Source organism: Aptenodytes forsteri, unplaced genomic scaffold (assembly GCF_000699145.1).
Source record: "Aptenodytes forsteri isolate BGI_AS27 unplaced genomic scaffold, ASM69914v1 Scaffold153, whole genome shotgun sequence".
In the NCBI taxonomy this organism is placed as follows: domain Eukaryota; kingdom Metazoa; phylum Chordata; class Aves; order Sphenisciformes; family Spheniscidae; genus Aptenodytes; species Aptenodytes forsteri.
Genome location: NW_008796178.1, coordinates 1,453,590 through 1,478,364, shown reverse-complemented (window position 1 = coordinate 1,478,364; position 24,775 = coordinate 1,453,590). Strand labels below are relative to the sequence as shown.

The window sequence follows — 24,775 nt, the reverse complement described above, 5'->3', positions numbered from 1 at the left end:
GTACATTGAAGGAGCAAACCATGACAGCATCTGAACTGCTAGGAGCAAGGGAGCTGGGGTGCTAGAGAAACCCCCCTGTCCCCCACCCCTGATGCAGGGGACAGGGAGGGGGCTGTGTACGTTTGAAAATTTAATTGGGCAAAGGCAGCTTTCTTAAGTCTAGCATGGGGCATAAGGATGGCTTCAACCCCGAGCAGAAAGAGGATGTGCAAATTTACTGAAAAGTATGGGAGCCAAAAGAAAGCATTAACTACTTAACAGTTTATACAACCTGCTCAAATGCTGTGGCAAAAGCATAGCTTTTGTTTTCAAAAAGAAACTGTTACCACAATGAAAAATTAAAGCCAGAAGACTGGGCCAAGAAGATCCGTCTCATAACTTGTTTCCTTCCTGCCTGCAGGCACACCCTACTTCATACTGTAGTTAAGCTATCCTTTGCCCTGTAACCCACACCACCGCAGACTCAAGCCTTTCCTCTGAGGCCTAAGTAGGGGTCTTATTTTTCAAAGATACCCATTTCTACCTCTTAGAAAATAAAGGCTGAGATCCAAACTCTTTACCTCATCAGGATATTATAAACACAATCCTCCCCCCGCGCCCTGCATAAAAAGCATAAACCTACAGACCAGCACTCAGAGTCCCGCGTTGCAAAACAAGCTGCTGAGGCTCACAGGGCAGAAAGTACAGACCCGTCCTTCTTACTCTTTACCCAGTCATATTCAAATTCCCCAAGCGTCTGATAAATCAAACTTGGGAGTGCTTTAACCGGCCAGGCAACACTCGAAACCCCTTGCTCTAGCCAGCTTTTAGGACAAAGCAGTTCCCGTTTTTCAAATGCCCCCTCCGATTTCCTGAGAGCCGAAAGGGCCAGAAGACAAACTCCATTAAAGAGCTCATGCAAAGTAGTAGTCTTCCTCAAAGGGTCCTCTACTTAGTGTTAAGCTCCTCCTCACTACACATATCCAACTCAAAATGCCATGAATTGTTCCAGGTTGTGTAGCATTAAAACAATGGATCTATCTTCCTTTTACCACCTCTTAGAAATTAATCTATGAGTAAACAGTGGTAGCTAAATGAGACCAACTGGCATAGCAGACAGGAGTTCCAAGGACACACATCTTCAAAGCTACCTCATCTCTCCAGCATTCTGCTCTAAAAGGGTTTAGAACAGATCACTTAACAGCATGCCCTCTCTTACCAGGTTTTATAAAAATGCTATTAAGGTACTTTCCTCCATATTCCCCCTGACTCTTCCAACTTAAATCACCAATTTTTTTGTAGTCAGTTCAGCAGAAGGACAGCAGATCAGCAGCAAAAGGAAGTTACAGGTTATGAAGTCAGGATTCATTTGCTTGTCTCCAGGTATAAAACACTTTAAGATAACGCTCACGTGAATGAGTTTTTGCAGTTTATAGACAATCAAGAGAGCTAGTACAAAGTTATTCAAACCGTAACATGAGTGAAGGTGGATTTTATACTTACTTTGGAACAGCTATCATTCGTTGCAATAATAATTTAAATAGGTCCTCAAGAGGAGAAAAAATACACAGAAACAGTGGTTCACTTCTGTTTAATCAGAGACTGTTACAAAGTAGCAGACACACATTACAGATGTGTATATGTGCAATGATCCATTCCTGAAGCATACAGTTCATAGAAGGTTCTCAGTGGATGCAAATGATGTTAGCTCCGTATTTTCTTTGAATCTTCTCTGTAAACTGAATGCTATAAAATTAAGCTAGTTACTGTTACTACTATTTGCATGCATTAAAGTGATGCACATACTTACCAGTCTGTCACTTTCTCAAATTAAATTCAACATCAATACTTTGCCACCCGTCTTTTGAAAAAGATCAATGATTCCATCCCTTTCATACTACTTACACAAAAGCAGTATCAAGTATCAAGGAAAAAACCTTCATGACACACTAACTTCTGTGGGTGCACTGCTACTCAGAGGGAACATAATTCAATCATGTGCTTTAAGGTACTTTAAGAAGGTACTAAAAACAGTCTCGGAGTCTGGGTTCGCTGCACAGTGACCAGAATCTCTGAAGGGGTGATTCGGAGTCATTAGGCAGAAGTCTAAAAGGAAATACCATGAACTGACTCACTGTTCCATATATACCGTACCAGAACTGGGAAGACTTCTGAACCACATTAGACTGTACAGCTGCTGTAACGGTGTATCAGAAGTTGAGCTACAACTTAGACTGCTCACCTGGTTATGAAAGCTCAGATTCCTAGTATTGTTTTGGTCCCGTCTCAAAAGAAAATAAACTTAATTCTACCAAAAAGTACTGTAATGAATTGCCATAAAAAGTTTCACAAAGATACGACGTTCTACAAGAGTTCATATTAGGATCTACCCTGGACAAATACACTTTTTATTGTAAGACACTAGAGAACACCGCTACCCTTTAGTTATCCCCATTGATTGCCAAGCTGGTGTTACAAGTAGTGCAGGTCAGCATCCAACCACTGTCAAAACTGAGACTTCACAAAGTAATTCAGCAGCCAAAAGCAATCAGTTACTCATTCCGACTTATTACGAGCATTGCATTAAGTATCAACTAGGGTCAACCACAGAAGTTAAAAGAAAGATGCATACATGCTGTTAATAGGATAATGGCCTCACAGCAAGGTATCCCTATTATTCATGCACATCTGCCATTAAGATTTAGGAAATATAGGCAAAGGTAAGTTATAAATTTTATTACACAACTTTCCTTTTTTTTCTTCTAGGGAGAAACACCTATGCAACATTATTCAAAAATTGGCACGTAGCTAGTTTTGCAGATAAAGCGATTTAGTGTGAATGACTGAGAACTGATGTAGAGAAGATGCCAGGAGACAGGCTTCAACTGCAACTATTCTAAAACCTGGGAAGATACAATCCCCTTGAAACTTTTTATGTTAGTATGACGAATTCTGCAGCGTCACGGAAGATTTCAAAATTCTAAAATAAGCAATACTGCTGGAAGCATCAAGTCACTCATGAAACTACTCTAGACCACACAGATGAGCTGGCAAAACTATTCAAGTGTCTGTTCAGCTACCACACTAGTATGTTCTTTCCAATGCCTAGTTTCTATATAATTATCCACCAATAATGTCAAAAGACCCTCAAATTCCCTATGTGATAACATGCCCTTGAGAAGTGAATTAAAGCACAGGAGCTTTACAGCTCATCCAGCTGTGAAACTATGCTATGTGCCACAGCACAGAAAGTTTTCATCTCCCATGCTGATATGTAGAGATGAGGTACACAAAGCTTAAATAAAAATAAATGTATGCAGCTATTCTGGAAAAGGTTGCATCTTTTATCCAATCACAAAGAATCTCTCCTATTTTGAGGTGTAAAATATTCTATAAAATAAAAATAAAATGCCAAAATTTCCAGGAATATGGAATAGGGAAGAAGGAAAAAAGAACAGAGGCAGAGCAGTAACTCTGGAGTAAGATAAAACAGCTGGGCAAAACCTCATTTGTAGGTAGCCTCTGAAGTGCTGAAATGGGCCAACAAAACACAACAAAATGAAAAAAAATCAGAGAAGAACAAGCTCCTGGCTTACAGGCCTAACAAAGTAAAAATCTGTTGGTAGGAGACAGTAATTAGCAATAGCTAACAAAAATCGAAAGATTTACATTACTGCTATGGATTCTTACAAACAGAAATGCTTATTCCCCAACACAACAAATATAGTATCCTATAATTGGTTCACTGATAAAACAGCCTCTTTTATAATAGCCATGTTACTGAAGAAGTGACTTCAACTTTAGATCTTCACACTTTTCAATAACACCAATGGCTATTTCTTAAGGTTCTGTATTAAATTTTCCTTAAAAGCGCTTGCAGATATTACCTACCCACAACTGTAGTTAAAACCATTACAGATCTTCAAAAAAAAATCTAGACGTTCACTCACTACTGAAAACAGTAGTAGATAACAGATACATTCACATTTCAGAGACCAAAATTCCCCTCGTATTTAAGTGGTATCATTTGAACAAATTATTTCAAATAGGAACATCAGGTACTTACAGATTAAACTAACCTGTACTAGGTACTTACAGATTAAACAAACCTGTACTGGCAGTGCTGTGGAATTTTTCTTCTCTACCAGTAAGTAGCAAATGCTGAAATTCTGCTGCTAGTTAACAGAAACACAAATTGTATTAAACCAAGGAGTTTAACCCATAGTTTAGTTTTTCATTAAAAAAGCTGCCAAACTTCAATTATGGCAATTTGTTGCTTAAGAAAAGCATATGAAGTAAAGGCAACTATAAAACTACTTTCAATTTGCCCTTACTTTTCTGATATTTTTCATACATAAGCCAGAAGTTTAACAAGGTAATCCTGTTGCCTGCCACAAACATAAAGGAAATTATAATACTTACATTGCCAGGTTCCTTCATTAAACAGTCTCAAACTGTGTTTTCATATTCTAGACTTTACAAATGAAAGAGCAAAATGTATTTTCTTCCACTAAAATTTATGGGAAAGAAGCTAAAGAATTCAGTGTAAGTAACATATATGCAGGTAACTCAATGAAAAAAAGAGAAAGAAAAAAACTCTGCATGACATCTTTATCTCAAAGCATTACATAACTTTGTAAGTTGGGAGACAGTGAAATAGCTTCCTTTGGTTGTATGGCATTAATTTCTGGTAATTCAAAATTGCTGTTAGCGAAAATCATTTTAACATATTGGCTACTAAGGGTAGCAGAAGTTGAAATTCTACACACACACTCTTTCTGAATAGCACCTGGGAACATGGTTAAGATTTAGACAAAATTTAAGAAATAAAATTTGAGATGTCAGAAGCTTGAATCTGGTATAAGGCAGTTAGCAGTTAAAGTATATCTGCCTGTTAGCTAACAAGAGAAAGTTTTAAGGAAGCTTCAAGCTCTCAAAGTTGTGTATTCGTTTGTTTTCAGTTAAGATGATACTGGCATTAAAATTCTACTATTTTCTGAAAAGTTTTAAACTTCTTTAAATCCCCAAGAAAGAAAAACCTTAAGATAAGTTCAAGACAATATTTACGGAGACATTAAATTCATCGTCATTACAACAGCAGTGCTGCCGATTGTTCCTACTGCAAGAAAGCCCGTAAGAATAAAACAAGTTATTGTAAACTTCCTCAGAATGTGCAAGCACCTCACTATTCACAATCGTGATCGGGTGTATAAATACCAACCCTCACACACAGTGCGTACCATGAACAGTCAATACTGACTCATCAGGATGCCAAGAACAAACGACTGAGGATAACATCCTGGATCCTGTGGTTCAAGACAGGATATGGCTGTCTCCATGCAAGCTAAAGTGCCTGGCTCCCTCAAATAGACCTTCACAAGACAAAGTAAAAATGCATTTACTATACAACAGAATCTACAAATACTGTACTCGAACTGCATTTTCTTCTAGTAGAGCCTTAATGAGAATCTGCTTTCTGAAAAATCAAAAGACTGCATAAAGCTGCTGTTTTCAATGTGTAAGAAAACTCTCACAAAGTTTTTTCAGAACTTCAGAAGAATGTTATATACATTACACTTCAGAATCACTTCAATTCTATCGTGATCCCTTCAAAGGCTGCCTCAAAACTTTTCTTACTCTAAACTAGTATCTACCTACCCCAACTATTACAGGAAAATATGGTAGTCACGGATACCTGCATTTTTATAGAACCCAGTCACTACCATTATTTCACTGGTCTGATTATTTTGATTGCAAGTAGACATACTTTTTTAAAAAATTCTTCTGGAGGTAGCCTATTCCTCAGAGTATTTAAGGGCTACAATCTTTATTAGGCAAGGCACAGAACACATTATGAACTTATCACACAATTCTAAAGCAAGCCAAAACTTCATGCGTGGTACATACTTTATTTGCCACATCTCCCATTCACTTCTCTTGTTAAAAACAGTGGGTGCAAATTCACCCAATTTAGCAGAGTATCAGTAATTCTTGCCCTTTAAAAAAAAAAAAAGGTCATGTACCTCCACTTAAGCTTAAACCCCCCCCCCCAAACTCCCCAAGACCTACTTCCATTAATATCTGTAAAAGTCAAGTCACTAAAATACTATCATCATTAGAAAAGAAATTCCACAAATGGTGAGATGTACAACTTTGTGATACACAGACTGCTGCAATACTGAGAGCTGCAATACTGGAATGTCAGTAAAAACACACCACCGTCCCTCAAAATAAAGTGTAAATTTTCTTTTTGGAACTATTCCCCTTAGATCCACACAAGGAAGGAGGGAGGAAAATGTCAATAACAGAACTTCACAGAAAGAGCAAAGTATGAACCATTTGCACTAGATGAGAATTTTACAGGCCAGCTGGTCTAATAGCTGAGGAGATACTCCCAGCAAAAAGCACAGAGCCATTACGCCATCCTTGTGACTAGAAAGATAGCAGCACTTGCACATGTATCTTTAAGGACAAAACACAACGCAAATGAAAAATGCACAGCATTACTTGCTGCAAATTTAAGGACAAACATTAGTCTGTGGTAACAGATCAGAGTAACATGAATATAATCTGCTAAAGCTACCACCTCCCAAAGAGGGAACAAAAAACACCTGTTGTGTCCAGTCCTTTAGAGACTTACAGAAAGGACAGGAATGTAAAGGATGGAAGTGAAGGATGTGTGAACCACCCACCAGAAATTACAAGCAGTATTTGCAGTGTAGCAGGAAAACCCAGAGCCAAAACCCCCTTTAACTCATACAGTAACACCCCATGGAATTGTCTGAATGTCAAATGCATCTTTCAGAAGTAGATAGTGTGAAATTAATCTTCTTGGAATTGTCTAAAAGCAGCTTCAAGAAAAAAAAAAAATCCATAGCAATGTGGTGCTGAAAAACACTATGTTTTGCTCACAAAACATGCCAAAACACAAAGAAATGGTTCATTTGCTCCCAAGCATCAGTATACAGAGCTTAAACAATGACACAGTGAAAACAGGAACTGCATTTTGGACACATTTTTTCCATTAACATGTCAAACCTAGTTATCTTCAACAAAAACAGATCAAAGCAATTTCTCTGAATTTAAAAACTTTTAGCTCTCACCAGGGTATCAATTTATAAGATATAACCCAAGTGTGGATCTAAGTAGGGTACTCCATTGGACACAAGACAGCATACGTATCTGAATTTTAGCTTTGTGTGCTTGATGACAAGCTGAATATGAGTAGCTGGATAAAAACTACCTAGTGCTGCATCGGTCTTAAATGGAAACTGATAAAAGTTCAGTATCAGGCATTTGAAATTTGCCTATTTTTCATTCTGAGTCTCTAAGAGATTCAGACACTTAAAGCAAGAAGTACAAGCCATACTGCATATTATTTTTGGTTAAACTGTTTCCTTAGATATTCTAGGGAAATAAGAACTAAGCCAAATGCTCCTAGTTGTAGTAGTGTATCTTGAAGTGTTGCTCTCATCTTCACTGTTATCAAGGGTAGCGCCACAATGAGAATTGGAAAAGCAACGCCATGCTCAATAATCATTTTGAAACAGTTGAAAGGTCATGTCAATTTTCCAGTCAGACTAGACTATTTGGGGGGGCCTTTTACAGGAAAAATGCAAAGGGCAGAGTACAAACAAAGAAGAGTACAACAGGAATGTGAAATCCACTCTTGTAACCAAGTTAAGAATTACAACTCTATCCTTTAATTAAAATTACTGGAAATCACATCGGGGGTCAATCTTTAGCAAAATCTTGAAGAAATGAAATACAGTCTATGTTCACCAAAAAACACCACAAATTTTAAAAAGATCTCAAAAATTTAAAAAAAGTTATAAAACCTGACTCCAACATTTGTTAGTTTTCTATTTCACTGCTGACAGGCTGCAAGACCTCCTCAGACAAAACCTGTTCTGAAGCTGAAGTTGTTTTTAAGCAACCTCAAGCATTCAAAGCCAATGTATCTGCAACAGAGTGAGCAGCAACACTAAAGCTCCTTTTTCTCCACAAACGGTAGAACTTTTTGCTAGTCACTATGCGAAAGAAGGAACTTCCAATAACCGTATACCGAAGCAAATTTTGAATATGCAACATAATTCCACAAGGTTTCAAAAAAACCGCTATGACTTTCAGTATTGTTGCAACAGACAAAATATTGTCAAGTTTGGTGTGTTTGAGAGACTGACAAAAAGGTTTTCCCTGAAACTGACAAACTGAAAAATCTGCAGCTTCGATTTCTCATTCTTCTATTCTACTTTACCAACATGAATCTCTATTTCTTCATAGGGCTCTACATTAATATTTGTTGTGGTGCAGCTCACACATGCAGCAGTATTAACATCTTAACCTCCTCCAAGGAAACCGTATCCTATAATTTAGACTATGCAATTTTGTGACTGTAAATGTCACTTACTAGTTAAAACCTAAGTATTTTAAGCACTTCAATAGATACGTCTCCTCAGAAGAGGAAACATTAGTAGTTGATATTTACAAGACACTAGCTCAGAGACTACACAAAGTCACATTACCAAAACCAAAAACAAATATAGCACAAATGCAATGTAGGGGGAGAGGGAGAGGGGGCAGTGTGGCTGAAGGACTGCCTGAGCGGCCTTGAAAGAAACGCATTCCATTAGGAGAAAAGGTACCCAAACATCTTAAAACATGTTCCCTCCCCTTAAGACTCTTAAAAACACGATAATAAAAAGATAAATATTAATATAGAGCCCATCTACCAAAAGAGAATAAAAAAACCTAAATTAAAATAAATTTAGGGGCCTTCACCAAACTTGCTGCAAGTTTGGGGACATAAATATCCAACAGCCATAAAGCTGTGAAAGCCCCCAGAATGAATAAAATAAATCCCACTTGCCTCAGACTGAACAGGGCAACACTGAGACTCTGCCTCAGCCTGTCCTATGGCAGGGCTATAGGAAGAAGAAAAATTTAAATTTTAGAAAAAACATGACCCAATTAAGTGAAAGACATGCATTCAAGTTAACAAAATTCCAGTGATCAAGCAAATAAAAGAAGATGACTGCTATTGCACCTATTTTGTTAGGCCCAAACAAAACTTTTTACAGTTGGTAGCTATTTCTGAATTGGACAGTTTTGCTTTGTATCTTGATCAATGGAACATAAGTCAGTTGTCTTGGGGCATTTTTCCCAGAACTGATAGTATTTACTGTACTAGTTCACAAAAAGTAGAGTTAAAGATTCCATCAGCCACTGAAAGTGTTCACCCTCACCTTAGTATTTATGTAGAAGCTAGACCAGTACAATTATTAAGACATTTACTATTATTTTTAAGTGTCGTTAGTTACCATTTTAAATTGCAGCCCCAGCTCATGGACTGGTATATCAGAGTCTCAATTTAACTGAAGAGTCATAATGCCCTTCTTGCTGTTTATAAAACTGAAGTAATCTTGATATTTTATTTTTTATCTTGTATGCAGAATTCTTTGATTCCTGTAAAATAACTGCAGATTATATATTCCATTCAATTTTATCCAAGTTTTAAGTAAGTTATACATTTCTATGTAAGTACTATTCAAGAGCTCCATACGCTAAAATAATTGCAGAAACCATAGAAGGCAGATGCAGCTGCATGTGTTTCTAGAAGCTTGTTTACGTTCTCCCATGCATGCACAGAGCGAGGAATAGTTATCCACGGAATTTATTAGATATACATCCCAGCCTCAAATTTATTATCAGCACCTAAAAATCTCATCATCTGTGGAAGAAAAAAAAAAAAAAAAAAAAATCCCAAAGTTCCAGAAGAAGAAATTTTTAGTCCACATAAGCCAGCTAAATTTTCAAGATTTTATTTAAAGCAACCTTTGCCAAAGGCAGAAAGATATTCTAAAGGCAGTACAAAACAGTCATATCAAGACTTCTGAAAAAACAGCCCGGGCTTTTCCAAGGTTCTTTCATGCCAGTCTCATCCCTTTTGCTCTAAAAATCAGCAGATATGAGATCAGCCTCTCATAATGATACTGAGAGACCATGCATAAAATAATTTAGAACCTTTTAAATGAGTCCTAGATGCCATAAATTCTAAGTATTTCGCTAAACATATTTTCCCACCTGTGTCAGAATATTTTCTTGCAGTCTGTTTTTTTGGTATTCAACATTTGCATTACATTCCAATTTAAAGATCGATCAAAATCTACTTGCAAGTTTTAATTTTACTATAAGATCTGCCATGGCAAATTTAGGCAACAACTGAAAAACAAAGCTTCTGCCTATGTAATTATATCACCAGAATCCTGCAACAGATAAAAAAGAGATATGCTTCTCTGTAATCATAAAAGCTTCTGCAATCTCTTTCGAGGGAGAGATTAACTAAAGCAAAAAACTGTCTGCATGCCTGCATTATATTACGGATTTTGCTGGCACAACGATGTTGATTAAACTTTGTACTGTAAACCAAGCCTTAGTCTTTATACAAGCAATTACTACTAGTTTTCCTCTTTTTTGGAAAATGCACCATAAATCCAACTCTCTGAACATTAAGAAGCAGTGTCCAAAGAAATGAAGGCAGGGACCAACAGACAACATATGCACTGAAATACCCGCCTGTTTACAGAAGAGTACACACAAGAGACACAAGAGTAACTAAAGATAGCCACATCACAGCTCTTACAGCACAGAAATGACAGGAGCAGGAAAGTAAGTATCCACGTGAAAAATCATGGAAAAATTGTTCACCTGCTCGCTGAAGATTATTAGAGTACCATATGAACAATACATGGCAGTATTCAGTTGAGGGATTATCATAACATTACTACTAAGGAAAGTTCAATCTTAAAATGTGTCCAAGTCTATGTAGTATTAGCTACAAAATGGTACTATTATTGGAACAATGAGACATTGACTATTCAAAAGAGGGAAACTCTTAATTAAAACAACTTGCAGAATATGCTGAGTTAACAGTACATGCAGTAAGGTTTTCAAGTATTTATCCCAGGAAAAGTAGGGGTCTGAAAACAACATACCAATGAGTTACAGAAGGACACCAAAGGGAGAAGGTATTTACTTTACTAGGGGCAGAAGGGCAAAGCATTCTTACAGCAGCAATATGATCTTCAGAAAAAGCAAGAAGTTCTATAGTTTTAAAAGCACAAGTTAAGATCAATTTATAACGTATGAATTCTATGTGTAGTATTACAAAAAGGATGAATGTAAGACACTGTAAAAATCTCTCCAGTGTTTTGTAATTATCCTTATTAGATAAAGAAAAACAGAAGAAAACCAGAGTATAAAAGCATTGCCTAAGCAAAAGAGTTTTATCTGTTAGACTAATGTATAAAGCAAGATGAAGAGCTAACAAAAGATCTGACATCAAGGCCCACTCAGCACATTCACAACCCAAATACTGCACATCTGACAGGTGATCAGCAGATACCAGTGATCAGAGAGAACTGCTTCTCAACAGAGGCTTGGAGTTATGGTCTTAAAACTGCTAAACACTTCAGAAAAAGTGCCTGATAATTCTTAATGGTTAAACTAAGGCCATTGAGCTGTAATTAGGGTGTACTGGATTCTCTAGTGTTTTTATGAGCCATTCCATGACCCTAAGTTTGAAGCTGAGAGACAATGTAGTATTTTAGCTGTACTGTATTTCTGACTATTAAGAGACAGTACAGAATAAAGCCACATGAAGTACTTAAGTGCAACTAAAAAACCCCAAGTCTTTTAAGAAAAAGAGCCACAATGCTCAGTATTATAATTTAGTGAAAAAACTCCACCATCAACAAAAACATCTATGGAACATAAACTAACATAAAAATGCTGATAATCTTTCTAACATACTCTAAAAGAAGAGATATCCCCATAAATTAAATTGCACGGATAAGGCTTGAGGCTGGAACATGTATTTAAAGTTGACCTGCAAATGAAAAATTCACCACTCCTTTTTTCCCCTGTTGTGAAGAGACCAGGGAAGCTCTCACGTCCCTTCCCTCCAAGTAGTTGCCCTCTACATTTTCATTCTCATCAGAAATATAGCACACTAACACAGTGATGTTAGACATTCAGAGAATTACAACCTTGACAGTAATTTATCACTCTACTTTTATAAACAGATAAAAGACTAATTCATATGGGGAAGACCTCCCTTTGATAACTGTAATTAGGAGAACTGATAAAAAGGTCTCTCACTCTAGACACTTCCATTAAATGACTCAAGAAACTCAGCCACCATCTGATCATAGCACGCAACAGATGGTTCGTCTTCTAGACTCTGTTGAGATCTGAAATTCTGCACGTTTAAAGTAAAAATACAGCATCTAACATATTACTCTTGCCCCCTCTGTCTCTTTTGTACACTGAGAAGGTAGTCAAGCTACTTTTTCTCTTTTGCAGGTCAACTTCAATACAACATCAACTGGAAGTCACTCACCCATGTGACATGCACCTAAGCTTCTAGAAATCTTCATCTAAAAGGCTCCTGAAATTCATATGCATTTGCACATTAAAAAGCATCAGTCGAAGAATGAACTAACAGGACACATCTGGCACCAGGATGCATCTTAAAGCAATCACTTTTACATCCTACAAGTAAGTGCCAGGACTAGAAATCATTTAAAATTTATTGAGGACAAGAAAGCACAAATAAAGAAACATATGCATTAAGAGAAGTTACAACCAAGAGTTAAGATGTGCCTCCTGCAGCCTCATTTTTGAGGAGTCAGTTAATAAGTGTACAGGTCTTTGTCTACTCAGACGTGCAGCTAAGGAGTGACTTAATTTTAGAACAAGGAATTCAGATTTTAATCAAAACAGCACCAGTAACTCTGTTCATTACACCAATAGCTACCATGGCATGCATCTGTACAAACCTTTCAGGCAGTTGTCCACAGCTGGTCATGAATAAAAAGGCATATAAATTTTTCTCTTCTTTTATTACAATGAAGTTTATAACAGTACAGAAAAGTCACACGACCTTAGTGGGTCAATTTACTTAAACCCTGAAACAGGAGGAACTCTAAATACATTAAATATCGTTACAAGTTCAGACTTAAATGTACAAGTAGTTGGGAACAGTTACAGCCCTCACCAAACTATGTTGGGGACATGAAGTCCAACAGCACTTGAAGTGCTGTGAAGGCATCATTTCACAAAGAGCAACATAATGTTACAGAACTTGCCTTTAAGGTGGTATGTTCATGTAATTCCAGCGCCTTCACAATTTAACGAACCATATTTACTATACTTCACTTCTAAAAACCTAGATGAAACATGAAAAAGAAGCCATACAGTATAAATTGCAACATCAGGAAAAGTTCCTGTTATTATTCCAAATAATTTTCCCATGTAAAATAAGAATGTCCAATAGCTCCTTGCATGTGGGAAGATACTTATTTTTTTAAAGTCACAATGAAGCCTTAATTGACGGAAGCTCGGCTATATTAACAGCACAAGATGAGAAAAGGTTTAATCTCCAAACCTATTAGAGCGTGTGTAGTAGCATCAGTAGCGGCCACCTTGCGACATTACAGGAGGTCTCATTCCCATTGGAGGTCGAGGAGGTCCACTTTGGTAAGGGGGCACCATCGGAGGTCCCTGACCGTATGGAGGCATCGCTCCAGGAAGATATCCTGGCATGCCCTGGTGATGAGCACCATACTGACCTATAAACAGAACATTTAAGATGCAAAGAAGTTTGGGGTTTTTTTTAAATAACGGGCAGAAGTTGCATTTTGTGAAAAGCTTCACACTCCCCCACCAGTATATGCCACTTCAAGTTTTAAAAAATGTTTATTGGGGAAAGGAAAAAAAAAAAATCTTTTCAAGAAAAGAAAGCTGAGAAACTTAGGATTACCATGAGGTGGCATGGGAGGTCTCATTCCTTGTTGTTGTGGAGGAATTCCTGGCTGCGGTGGCATCATGCCTCCGATTGGTCCAACTGGTGGATTACCCAAGGAAGCTTGTCCTGGCCGAGGAAGATTACGCTGATATTTAGGCAACTGTGCCCTTCTCTCTTCCTAAAACCAGGAACAGACAACCGTCACACATTGTAAGGCTAAAACTCACCAAAAGCAAAGTAAATAAAAGCATAACAAAGTAGATTACAGGTACTACTTCAACTACCTTACCAGTTCAAAGACTGCTACTAGTAACATTATACAGTAGCATTTGGATTTTTCCCCCTTCCTTCAGAGCTACTGAGTATTAATACTGGCCAATCTAGCATTTTGCACACAACACAAATTCTCGTCCTCTCTCAGCTGAAGAAAGCCTTTTCCTCATTAACAAGTTGAAACAAAAAAGCCAAACACAAATGTAAAGATATCTGAACTGAAATTAAGGTTCATTTGTTTTATTCATGAATTCCGTATTTCTGACTGCTGTAATAGCACCAAGACCATTTCAAACTGTTAAGTCTTTTGTCCTACGCTCATTAGCTATATCTATTTAACTTCAAGCTTAAGTCATATGCAGAAGTAGTCCAAATTATATTTTGGGTTGAGTAATCTCCTATCACCAAGAAAAGTAAGGCTTAGATCTGCAGCAGGATCATTGCAATATGCCAGTCATCACTTTGCAATCGAAGTTTTCTTGATGCATGGTTCCGTTACATTAATTCTGCAGTTTGCACTCACACCATTATTAAAATACACATAATGCAGAAGAAATTCTATTTAATCAGCCATATCAGCATAAATTGCATTTTTCAATAAAACAATGAAAATATTTTAACTTACCAGTGATATATCCTCATCTGGATGGATCAACTTACTGGTTGCACTGGTTGTTGTGAGGGTAGCAGGCTTACTTGTTATAGATGTAGCTGGTTTAGCTGCAGTACTGTTTGTCGTGCTAGTGGTTGAGGCTGTAGACTGTGTGTAAGCAGGGAATGTAGGTTTTGGGGGTTCTGTTGTTGTTGCAGGTGTAGAATTCAAAGGTTTGAAATCAGTACCAACTGGACCTGGAACAGCTGCTGCAGCCTGCGGAACACAGAGATAGATCAATATTTATTTCTCAAAGCATAAGAAAACTTAAATGATGTCTGTTAGAGCTCTGAAACCTTCCAGTGAGATACATAATTAAAACAAGCTTGACAAAAGTAAAGTTCAGCCTTATCGCACACTAGAGCAACTGAAAACAAGACAAAATAAAACCCAGTATATACACATATACACACACACACTGGAAAGTCTAAAGTTTGCAGGTCAAAAGCCACAACTAGAAAAAAAGGAACAACAACCACCACCCCCCACTATCAAAATTTTTATCTCAAATACTGAGTTTGGTAAATGTCTAAATCTTTCTGAATCACTGTTTTATTAAGAGCCTATAAGTATAAACTCATTGTTCTCTCACTAAATTATTAGCATACTTTAGCAACCATTAGTTTAGAGTACAGCTCAAAGTGTTAGTATTCATTAAAATTAGGTATTTAAGAAATGTTTTAAATATTTAAGAAAGCTCTACTGTGTCAGGGTTTTCAAGTGTTGTCTCTATAAAAACACTGCAATATTTTCACAAGTACTCGGTCTCTCTATACATCTTTTAACTAGCTTGGGAATGAAGAATCAGCTGAAGGCAGATATGAGGTCCACTACAGATTCCAGCATTTCATCTTTCCTACTTTTTTCTTTAACTGTTAGACAAGAAAAGTTTGCTTTAACAGGCTTTCTCTGAAGATGCAGCAATCTCCAAAGCAAGCTTTCGTTATGACAGAATGCTTTTGTTTCTAGTCACTATACATTTACAATTATCTGAACTTTCCAATCAAAACAAAGGATTTCAATTTTTTGCGCATAATGCAAATCACAAAATTCCCTACATCGTAATGTACCATATTAAACAACATAAACTAAAAAGCCTTCACCATGCATCAAGCTAACCACTGCCCACTAAAATGCATTTAACTGCTTTCATGCTTTTTTAACCCTTTAGAACCAGGATGTAACATTTCATTCTTCCACACTAAGAGAAATTGGGCACTTTGACATGCTTATTTCTAGTAAGATGCAACTCCCAATCAAGGACTCTGCAGTTTTACCCGCTAAACATAATCAGGAATATAACAGAAATTATCTGAAGATGTTTAGTCAATTTTAGATTTTACGGAACGGTCCAAAGGGTTAAGTTGCAAAGCAATTTGTTTTTAACTGTGACTTCCTGCGTACTTGTGCTGTGCTAGGAAACAGAGCGTTAGAAGATGCTGACAGACTTTCTGAATTGGAGGAAGCTGTACTTGAGCTTGTGACAGGTGTCCCCATCTGTAGCATAAAAGAAAGGAAACAGTGAAAAGTCTCCAAACAAATGGGTGGAAAGTATCCAGACGAAAGGATTTCTTATGCTAAGTCCCTTCTTATGAAAGGACTGTGTTTTTGTAAACGAGTATCTTCCCTGCAGAAGTCCAAAATGCAAATAGTACACTATGAAGGTTTCTGCAACATACTTGAAAGCAAGTAAAAACTTCAGGACTTATACACAGTAAGTGCAATCAAAGGGTAGAGGTCACACGTCACTATCAATTACCCACTTCCCTCCCCAAAACATTTAAACAAATTTTTACTACCTTAACTTACTCCTAAACTTTTTAAAGTAAAAAACCTCCTAATTCAGGCAATGTTTAACCAGTTTAACAAGACTACAGAATAAATTAGTCCATCTATGGGTAGAGAGCCCATTATGAAAAGAACAGGAGAGAACAAGTCATGTCAAGATTTATACTTTGGAAATTTTAGGTAAAGTTCTATGCAATCAGATTCCTGTAGCTAACTAACACATCCCTTCACCCACCCAGAGCACCCTTATAAACGACAAACTAAAGGGATTAAAGAATTGTTTTGCCTACTCCTTTCTTCCCCACGTGCTTACAGAACTTCTGTCTGGTTTCATGGCTGTTATAAGACAAACAAAAGAATCTTTTAAAATTCATTCAAGCACTACACTGAATTAAACTTCAGAATCAACACAAGCAAGAAACTGCAGTCACTTCTCGGGCCTCCTCAATAATAAAGAATAGACACTGTTAACACAGTGGCAATTTGAAGAATATAACAATAGATTTCAGGCTATGAGATACCTTACCTGCCCTGCACTTGGGAAGAGTGGTTTAGTAACTGGAGGCTGGGGGGTAGGTGCCGATGCAGCAGGAGCTGGAGGCCTGTTAAGAATGCCCGGTGCTGTAACAGGCTGTGCTTGTGTCATTGGAGGCATCCCAGGACGAGGACCAACTGGTGGTGGCATACCTACAAACCACAAAGAGCTGGTAACAAATCAGGCTGAAGGGAGTAAGAATACTCCTTTAGAGGATTCTGTTCACAGTGTTCCTTAGAACAGTCTTCCCCAGGGAAGATGTATTTTTAAGGCAATAGTAAAATAAAACATGACAAAATAAAACATGACAAAGGGTAATGCCAGCAGTCACCAATAAATGTCCATGCATAGGCAGTAACCTCAAACACTTCACAGCAATACTGAATTAATTTGTGTTTTCTACTAGAACTTAAATGATGAAGTTTATAAATCAATGCAATTAATGCAGTAACTGTTTCCAACACACTGCGCCTAAGCTGCCAAGCGCATGGATAAGACACTTACAAAATCCAAAAGATGTAGCCATTACAAATGGTATCAGAACTTTGACCGAAACACAGATCAGCTTTGCTGTGTGTCTTCAACACAGTGGAACAGTGACACAATGCTACTTTTTGTAGCCTATCATCACAATACATGCACTCCACACGTGTGGGGCTCTAGGAGAGATTCAGTGACGGGAAGTTAACAGCTTACATGGGTTCCATCATATTACTGTGCAGCAGAACTAGGCTGTAACTGTCCTAGTGGCTTGCCTCCTTCTCCAGTGAGGAATGCGGGCAAACCAGCAAATCTCAAGCTATCACAGCATGGCTGCTGGTCAGGTGGAACACCCTCAGAACTTAAGGCTGCTTAAGAGCTGCACAAGCTTGAGAAACATCTCTTCTAGCTATGGTGAGAGACCAAAATTCCAATTAGTTTCTTCACACAGCAGGTTCATTACTTAGGTATTTTTCATTTCCCACATTTTCAATCACTACAATTTTCCAGCTACAGCCACAAACATTAAAAAAAGGGATGAAGAGAGACTAGGCAACACAAAAGCCAGAGAAAGTGCAACAGGAGGAGAAAACTATATTCTATTTTTTACCTTCACAATGGAACCAAACACAAATAATTATTTATAATCAAAATCCATAAATCAACCCCTTCACCTGTGCACAAGAGTGGCTTCTGCGGCAATCAATCCACACCAAGGTGGTGGCATAAGTCTGTATACTCCTTACATAAATCCTAAATCTCAGTGGAAATAAATAGATATAATTTAGCTCTCACCATAGTATGAGTTCAATAACTGACCTACCTGGTGGCATACCAGGCATAAGAGGTGGTATTCCTGGCCCAGGAGGCATCATTCCACCCATCGGCATCATCCTATTAAACAGGAAATGAGCACTGGTATGAACACTCATGACAAACTCTTAAGACAATTGGTACATACCTGTATTAGATAAAAAATTATGGTAAATAATTTCAAGAAGCTCTCAACAGAGGCAATTCAAAATCAGCTGACTCCACAGTTAAAAATGTTTTTCCACAAGGGAAAAAAAAAAACCCAAACAAAACAAACAAACAAACCAACCCACAAGAAAACCCCCAAACACTTTTTATTTGAGCTTTAATTCCTCAAGCTTTCACTTCCACTATTACCCCATTTCCAGAACTGGTGTCTCTCTTGAAATCTATTTCAGGCTACTAGTTTCAGCAGTGTTCCAAGAACCTGATCTTAGTACACTCAGAAAATTTGAAAGTAGGAAAAACAGCTAACTCCAATCACACTAAAATCACTGTACATCTGCTATTACTCCTTTCTGACACCACAAGTCTATTTGTGGTTATAGCACCCTCATACTATTTTAACATTTCCTCCTTCCTCCATTGAATTGCAGAGAACCCAAATCTGTAAACTATCCACAAAATACTGATAAAAGCAGAGCAAAGACCACAGGACAAGAAAGCTTCTGGAGTTCCAATTACATTAAATATTCCCTATGCTAAGGATAGAAAAGTGGGATTTTTTTTTTTTTTTTTTTTTAAATGAGAAGTCCTTATTATGGCATATTTTTCCTTCATATTAAAAACATGTTTGGGTTTTTTTTTTTTCCCCTTGCTACTGATACCTGGAGAAAAAACCGGTCTGTATTTCCTAACAGAAAGGCAGCATCTAAATGACTCCTTTTATCCTTATCTACTAAACCACACTACAAATTAATACGTTCCCCATCTAAACTATACATACAACCCTTAATATAAGCAAATTCCTCCTGCACAGGGCTGCAACTCCATAAAAAATAAGCTGTCTATAACACTAAATGCTTTTAAGCTGGGAAGCTATAGATGAATATATATGATTCCTTTACAGGGAACAAGCCAAGTGTAGCTTAAGTTTGCTTAAATTTTTCCAGACACTCGCAACTGGATTAGGGAAACAAAATAAAGGAATGCTTATTACTTTAGTTAGCAAGATAAGCAGATACAGAGCAGCCAAGTGCACACCAAAACCCCACTAAGAAGCAGTTTCTATTTGTATGATAAAGTCAAGAAACCTTCACCACTGCTGTTTCAAAATCAAAACAAATCATCATAAACAGGGAAGCGTTCATTCTGCAAAGCATATTGCTACCCAGTCTTAATTTTTATTCTCAACTTGTCTACCACTGCTACAAAAGGAAAAACCAATGTAGAAGCAGTAATGACTGGGAACATAGTACCATCACCCCTTTTTTGGGTTAATGGTTGGAGAAGGCAAAGTCAGTCTTGCCACCCATTTTGACAACCATCTGTTAGACCCAAAAAAAAGTGCTGGATGCTCACTGCCTGCTGCCACCAGAAAGATGACTTTCTGAGAAACTGCAGGGATAGCGCTAGAACTAGTGTCAGACTGAAAACAAAGTTGCTTCCTAGGTCCTAATTCTTCTTTGCTCATTTTTAAACAAAAGATCATCAGGTTAAGTAAGCAAAATTTTAGATTAATCCAGGTAAAAACATAATATAACACACACCCTAAAATTTCACCAAAATGGCAGTGCAGTGAATTTTTGGCCAATTATTTTGTGTCTTTTACTACATGACATTACATTCACCTGAAGCTAACAGAGTTTAAGGAGGACTAAGCACCAGCAAGCCTGATAAAATTCTGTTCAGTTTCCACCCAGAAAAGCCACAGTCATGATGAGCATCCACAAGATGTTCGACTATGACATGATTTTTAAATTCAAAGACTGTTAAAACAACATTTGTGTCTCAGAAGAGAACAACCTTTCACCTCAATGAGCTTAAAACTTAGAAGCAAAGTTCCTGCAATATGTCCTACAGTGTAAAGGATGGAGCACATGGAGCTGTACTCTGGTTGAAGAGAGGTTCGGTGTAAGAGAGGTTCTAAGCCCCTAAGGGTCTATTTCATGAATATTTTGTAGAATGCATTTCTCATAACATATAGTTTTGTAATATTCATTTAGATAAAGCATAATAACTTCAGATACTACACAATAACAAAACCTAACGACATTTTCCCCAAATTCTTAGGCAATATTCAGAGGTTTTCAGTAAGACAATTTCAAGCTTATCAAAAACATGACATAAAATGGCATAATGAATGTACCTAGAATTACATTAATGAGATGCTTACATGTTTCCACCACAAAATGACTGCATGTATTTTCTCTGTTGATGTAATCTGTGAAAATTTATGACAAAATCAAAAATCTAACTGTGATTTTCCAAACACATTGTGATAGGGTACGGTGTCAACCCCAAACAAGCATAAAAACCAACATCTTACTTTTGCCCAAAATACAAGAAAAATTTAAACTATCCAGTATTTTTTTCCTGTTAGGTTGATGACTGATAACCAGATGCACAATATATGTGCAATACACAAAGGAACAGCGGTTCACAGAAGGCTCTAAACCAACACAACACAACTTGAAATTATTATACTACTACCCAATAAAGTTAGGAGAAAGGCAACATACTTTATACATAAACTCATAGTTTGGCCATATTTTTAATGTTGGTTTACAGCCATCCAGTTCTTTGGTTAGTCTTAATATTAAGGTTACAGAGTTCACAGGTTCCTACGTACATTTTTCTAATTAGCTTTACTTTTTCTGTGACAGTTTAAAACGCACAGTTGAACATGTAATATTAAGTCTTTCTTGTTACTCACCCAGGTGGCATTCCAGGCATAACTGGAGGCATTCCAGGCATCATAGGTGGAACACCTGCCATTAATGGTGGTATACCTTAAAAGAAAAATGAATTTTAAACAACTCCGACAACATACAGTCACTAACAAATCTCATCAAGTAAATTTAGACTGGATAAATGCTTTACAAGAAGCTCTAAAAGATTGGTTTTTGAAGTAACACTGCTTACAAACAACGCAATATAAAAGATTATCCACAAATCTGACTTAGATTCATTGTTCTCAGTCCTGCAAGACTACGTAAATTTTCTTAGTAGTCTCCAAACAACATGCCTTATCATTACAGAAAATGTAATGATAAGAGACCAGTTTTTGCTGTCATTGTTCGAAATTCTTTCAATGTATTTGTGGCCTGTGTATAAACTGCCTGTTCTACGTTAGCAGTCTCTAGATATACGGCAGCCTTTCTGCCCTGTTTCTAAAATCTTGCTACAAAATACCACAAACAAGTATCATTGGTAGACTAATGTTTAAAGTACTCATCTGTCTTACTACCATATTAACATTCCTTCAATCTAGACGCAAGCATTAGGTATCTTGATCTACTTCACAAAGGAAGATGTGTGCACGCACACAGAATGGGGGAAGGAAAAAAAAACCCGTGAAGAAACTGCTTACGTGCACCTCACAAAACTATTTTGTGACCTCTAACACCCAGTGTTAGAAAGGGCAGATTATTATTCCAGCATACCAGCCACAATTTGTATTTCTACTCAGCTTTTCAGTAACCAACTTAAAACACCATCTTACCTGGAGGCATCCCTGGTGCACCTGGCACAGGAGGCAAACCTGGTTGCGCCATTGGAGGAATGTACCCCTGCTGTGGCTGAACTTGCTGGGGTTGAAATGAAGTTGAAGCCGCAGATTCATCATCTTCATACTCATCGGAATCATCCTGTTGCTTCTTTTTCTGGCTCTCTGCTGAAGAGTACAACATATATGGTCAGACTGAAGGCAAATTACATTCTATGAAATTAATTTTATCTGGGGTATTCTAGCTGGAACAAAAATAATAAAATTCAAATCTTAGCATGTTCAAAATTCATAGAATTACAAAGAAGAAAAACTATGTGAGCCTACCTATACATACAAATAATAAAGGGAGGGAAAGTGACTCAACTGTAATGACCCTCAACATAAATGGGGGTCTTCTTTCATGTCAATCTCATGCTGTCCAGAATAAACCAAAGCAGTTCAAACAAATGTATACTTAAACAGCAAAGAAATAGAAGTATTTGGGCATCATCAGGCTTGTATCGCCCCTAGCCTTTCCTCCCCTTACCCTCAAAAATAAAATCACCATCCCCATATTCATTAGGTAATTGTTGTAGCTGCGCTGGCATGCAGCTATTTCTGAATTGGGAAAGAAAAATATCTCTCATCCTTCTACATGACTGGCAAATGTCTAGAGCTGCAGTTAGAGAATGCATTAAACCCAACCCTTACTCTTCTGAGAAGCGAGACCTGTATCACACAGCTTAGTATCAGTAAGAAACAGACTAGGGAAACAACAGATAACTAGCTAGATTACACTTTACCCTGAGTTTTTTGTTCAAGTAACCTCCTTCTTTCCTCCATATCTTTTTCCGGAATGCCCTCCATGCCATAGATTTCCAGTTCAATGTCTGTTCTTCCAGGAATAGCATTTGGAACAGCATCTATTGTTTCTTTATGTACCTAAAGAAAAAAAAAAATCCTCATGACCACAATTCAGGTTAGATTCTACATGTTCTTCAGCCTGTTTCAAGATACAAAAGGCACATCCTTAATGGGAAGGATATCTCTAGCCAAGCGTTTTCTTGGTATGTGCTTCCTAATCACTGTAAGCTAGTATTAGCTTCTAAAACCAGTTTATATAAACTTGTCTTCTGAACACCAAGACAGTAAAATTCCTTCACTCCTCCTGCACCCCAGAAATGACGGCAGAGATCTCTACTGCATACTCTCCATATGACTGCTGACAAAGCAGGACTCCTGTTCTGGAAACAAACCATTGCTATCTTTTTCTCATCAGTTTTTAAGACTCTGGAAGCCCCCAAGCCCCCACCTTTTTAAGTTCACTATTAATTCCAATTTTAGATACTGATAAAAAAATGCTTATGTAAGTCTTCTTACCTGCATGCAATGTATAGCTAAACCAGGTCCTGTATACAGTTTCTTATGACATATATGGCATTTAAAGTGCTTTGCTTTTTGATGCTGTATAAGGATTTTTTCATCATCAAAATCCCTGTTACAATACCTATATTGAAGACTGTTAAGGAAACATTTAATCCTGAAAGTGACCTTCTATATAACACTAAGCTAATTAGCACCATTGCGATTTTTCCTACAGCAAAAAAAAAAAGCATAGGAAGCACCTCTGAGCATTCAAAGCATGACGAATATTTCATGGATGTCTGAAACCAAACCTCCCCCTCATACCATCCAGCATCTCCCTCTTCAGATAGGTGCAAAACTAGAAAGATGTGTGCACACAATCAGAATCATCATTTGATTCTGTATTCTTTGACACATGCCTTTCAAGTCCTAGTTATTTCTAAGTGGACTCATTCTTTCTCTGCACAGGTATAGATTAAAACAAAGTTGCTAAAGCATTAAAGGAGAAATAGACTTGAAATCCACAAAAGGGAAGTGATGCTAAATACTTAGAAGAAGTGCCTTTTTAATAACAAGTATCAGTAGCTAACATTTATAAAAGAGAACAAAGGTTTTAGTTAAAAATTCCTTTCCTTTTTCAGTCATCCAGCTATCAATTCTTATGAGACCGCGTAATTTGCTGCAGTCATTAAAGAATTCTCTGGGTTTAAAAAAAAAAAATTTAAGTGAAGATCTTTCTGGATATCTATGTGACAGAAGAGGCAAACTGCAATTTCCTTTCTCCAGGTCAGCATTAGTATTTCAGCAAACACTCCAAACATATCTTCCTAAGCGAGACAAATACACGTGTTATTTATTAGCTGCTCCTTGTTAACACAATGTGTCACTCACTTCCACCAAAAGTTGAAATATATTAATACCTAAAATAGAAGCACAGATGCCTTCCAACATAAAAAGGTAAAAGATCTCAGAGCAGCTTATAAATTCCTTTATTAAACAATTCTAGACTAGGCAGAAACGTTTTAGAGAAAAGATGAATCTGCAATCACCCCTCAACAAAAAGCAGATTGTAAAGGAGTGATCGAAGAAAAATCCACCCGTATTTCTGAACACGGAGAAATTGTACATGACTTTGACGCAGCAATTACAAATTTTAAAGTGTCCCCCCCCACCAAAAAAATAAGTTTTCAAAAGGTCACTTTTAACCACATCTGCCCCACTTCTTCTTGAATAACTGTATTTATCAGAGTTTTCTTCCGTTGACATCATAGCCCCCGGGGGATAAAGACCGTTCTCCATTTTCCCCACGCCCTCGGCAACCCCGCCAGGCCTGGCCACAGGAGCGCCAGGGACAGCCGGCCAGAGAAGCTGCGGCCTGCCCCGGCTTTACGGATCGGACGCGAGGCGAGGGCTCAAACCAGGCCAGGCGGGAGG

At 37.5% G+C, this 24,775-nt stretch overlaps 2 protein-coding genes and 1 long non-coding RNA gene across 12 annotated transcripts in view; 1 reads left to right on the top strand and 2 right to left on the bottom strand.

Moving 5' to 3' along the window:
* Positions 1-1,555: 1,555 nt before the first annotated feature.
* Positions 1,556-4,979, bottom strand: LOC109279713. Its single transcript, XR_002086310.1, has 2 exons — positions 4,089-4,979; positions 1,556-4,058 (listed from the first exon to the last, which is right to left on the bottom strand). It is a non-coding gene; the product is annotated as an uncharacterized LOC109279713 (long non-coding RNA).
* Positions 4,980-8,848: 3,869 nt separating this feature from the next.
* Positions 8,849-24,775, bottom strand: part of ZNF207 (zinc finger protein 207) — a 37,568-nt gene continuing 21,641 nt past the window's right edge. The window contains exons 4-16 of one of the 10 annotated variants that reach the window (XR_002086309.1): positions 23,357-23,483; positions 22,780-22,918; positions 21,992-22,162; positions 21,203-21,278; positions 20,663-20,710; positions 18,338-18,408; positions 17,026-17,186; positions 16,116-16,208; positions 14,685-14,927; positions 13,802-13,964; positions 13,427-13,610; positions 13,128-13,207; positions 8,849-8,903 (exon numbers count right to left, since the gene is read on the bottom strand). Coding sequence is in view for 9 of the 10 variants with exons in the window: in XM_009287683.1 (XP_009285958.1) it covers positions 13,450-13,610; positions 13,802-13,964; positions 14,685-14,927; positions 16,116-16,208; positions 17,026-17,186; positions 18,338-18,408; positions 20,663-20,710; positions 21,203-21,278; positions 21,992-22,162; positions 22,780-22,918; positions 23,357-23,362 (1,332 nt within the window). In the remaining variant the exon portion in view is untranslated. Of the gene's footprint in view, positions 8,904-12,542; positions 13,611-13,801; positions 13,965-14,684; positions 14,928-16,115; positions 16,209-17,025; positions 17,187-18,337; positions 18,409-20,662; positions 20,711-21,202; positions 21,279-21,991; positions 22,163-22,779; positions 22,919-23,356; positions 23,484-24,775 lie in introns of those variants that run through there. The other 9 variants (XM_009287683.1, XM_009287682.1, XM_009287684.1 and 6 more) reach the window with 9 other exon arrangements.
* The window catches only part of CUNH17orf75 (chromosome unknown C17orf75 homolog), an 8,794-nt gene continuing 8,297 nt past the window's right edge, over positions 24,279-24,775 (top strand). The window contains exon 1 of the mRNA XM_009287727.1: positions 24,279-24,298. Coding sequence (XP_009286002.1) covers positions 24,279-24,298 — 20 coding nt within the window. The remainder of the gene's footprint in view (positions 24,299-24,775) is intronic.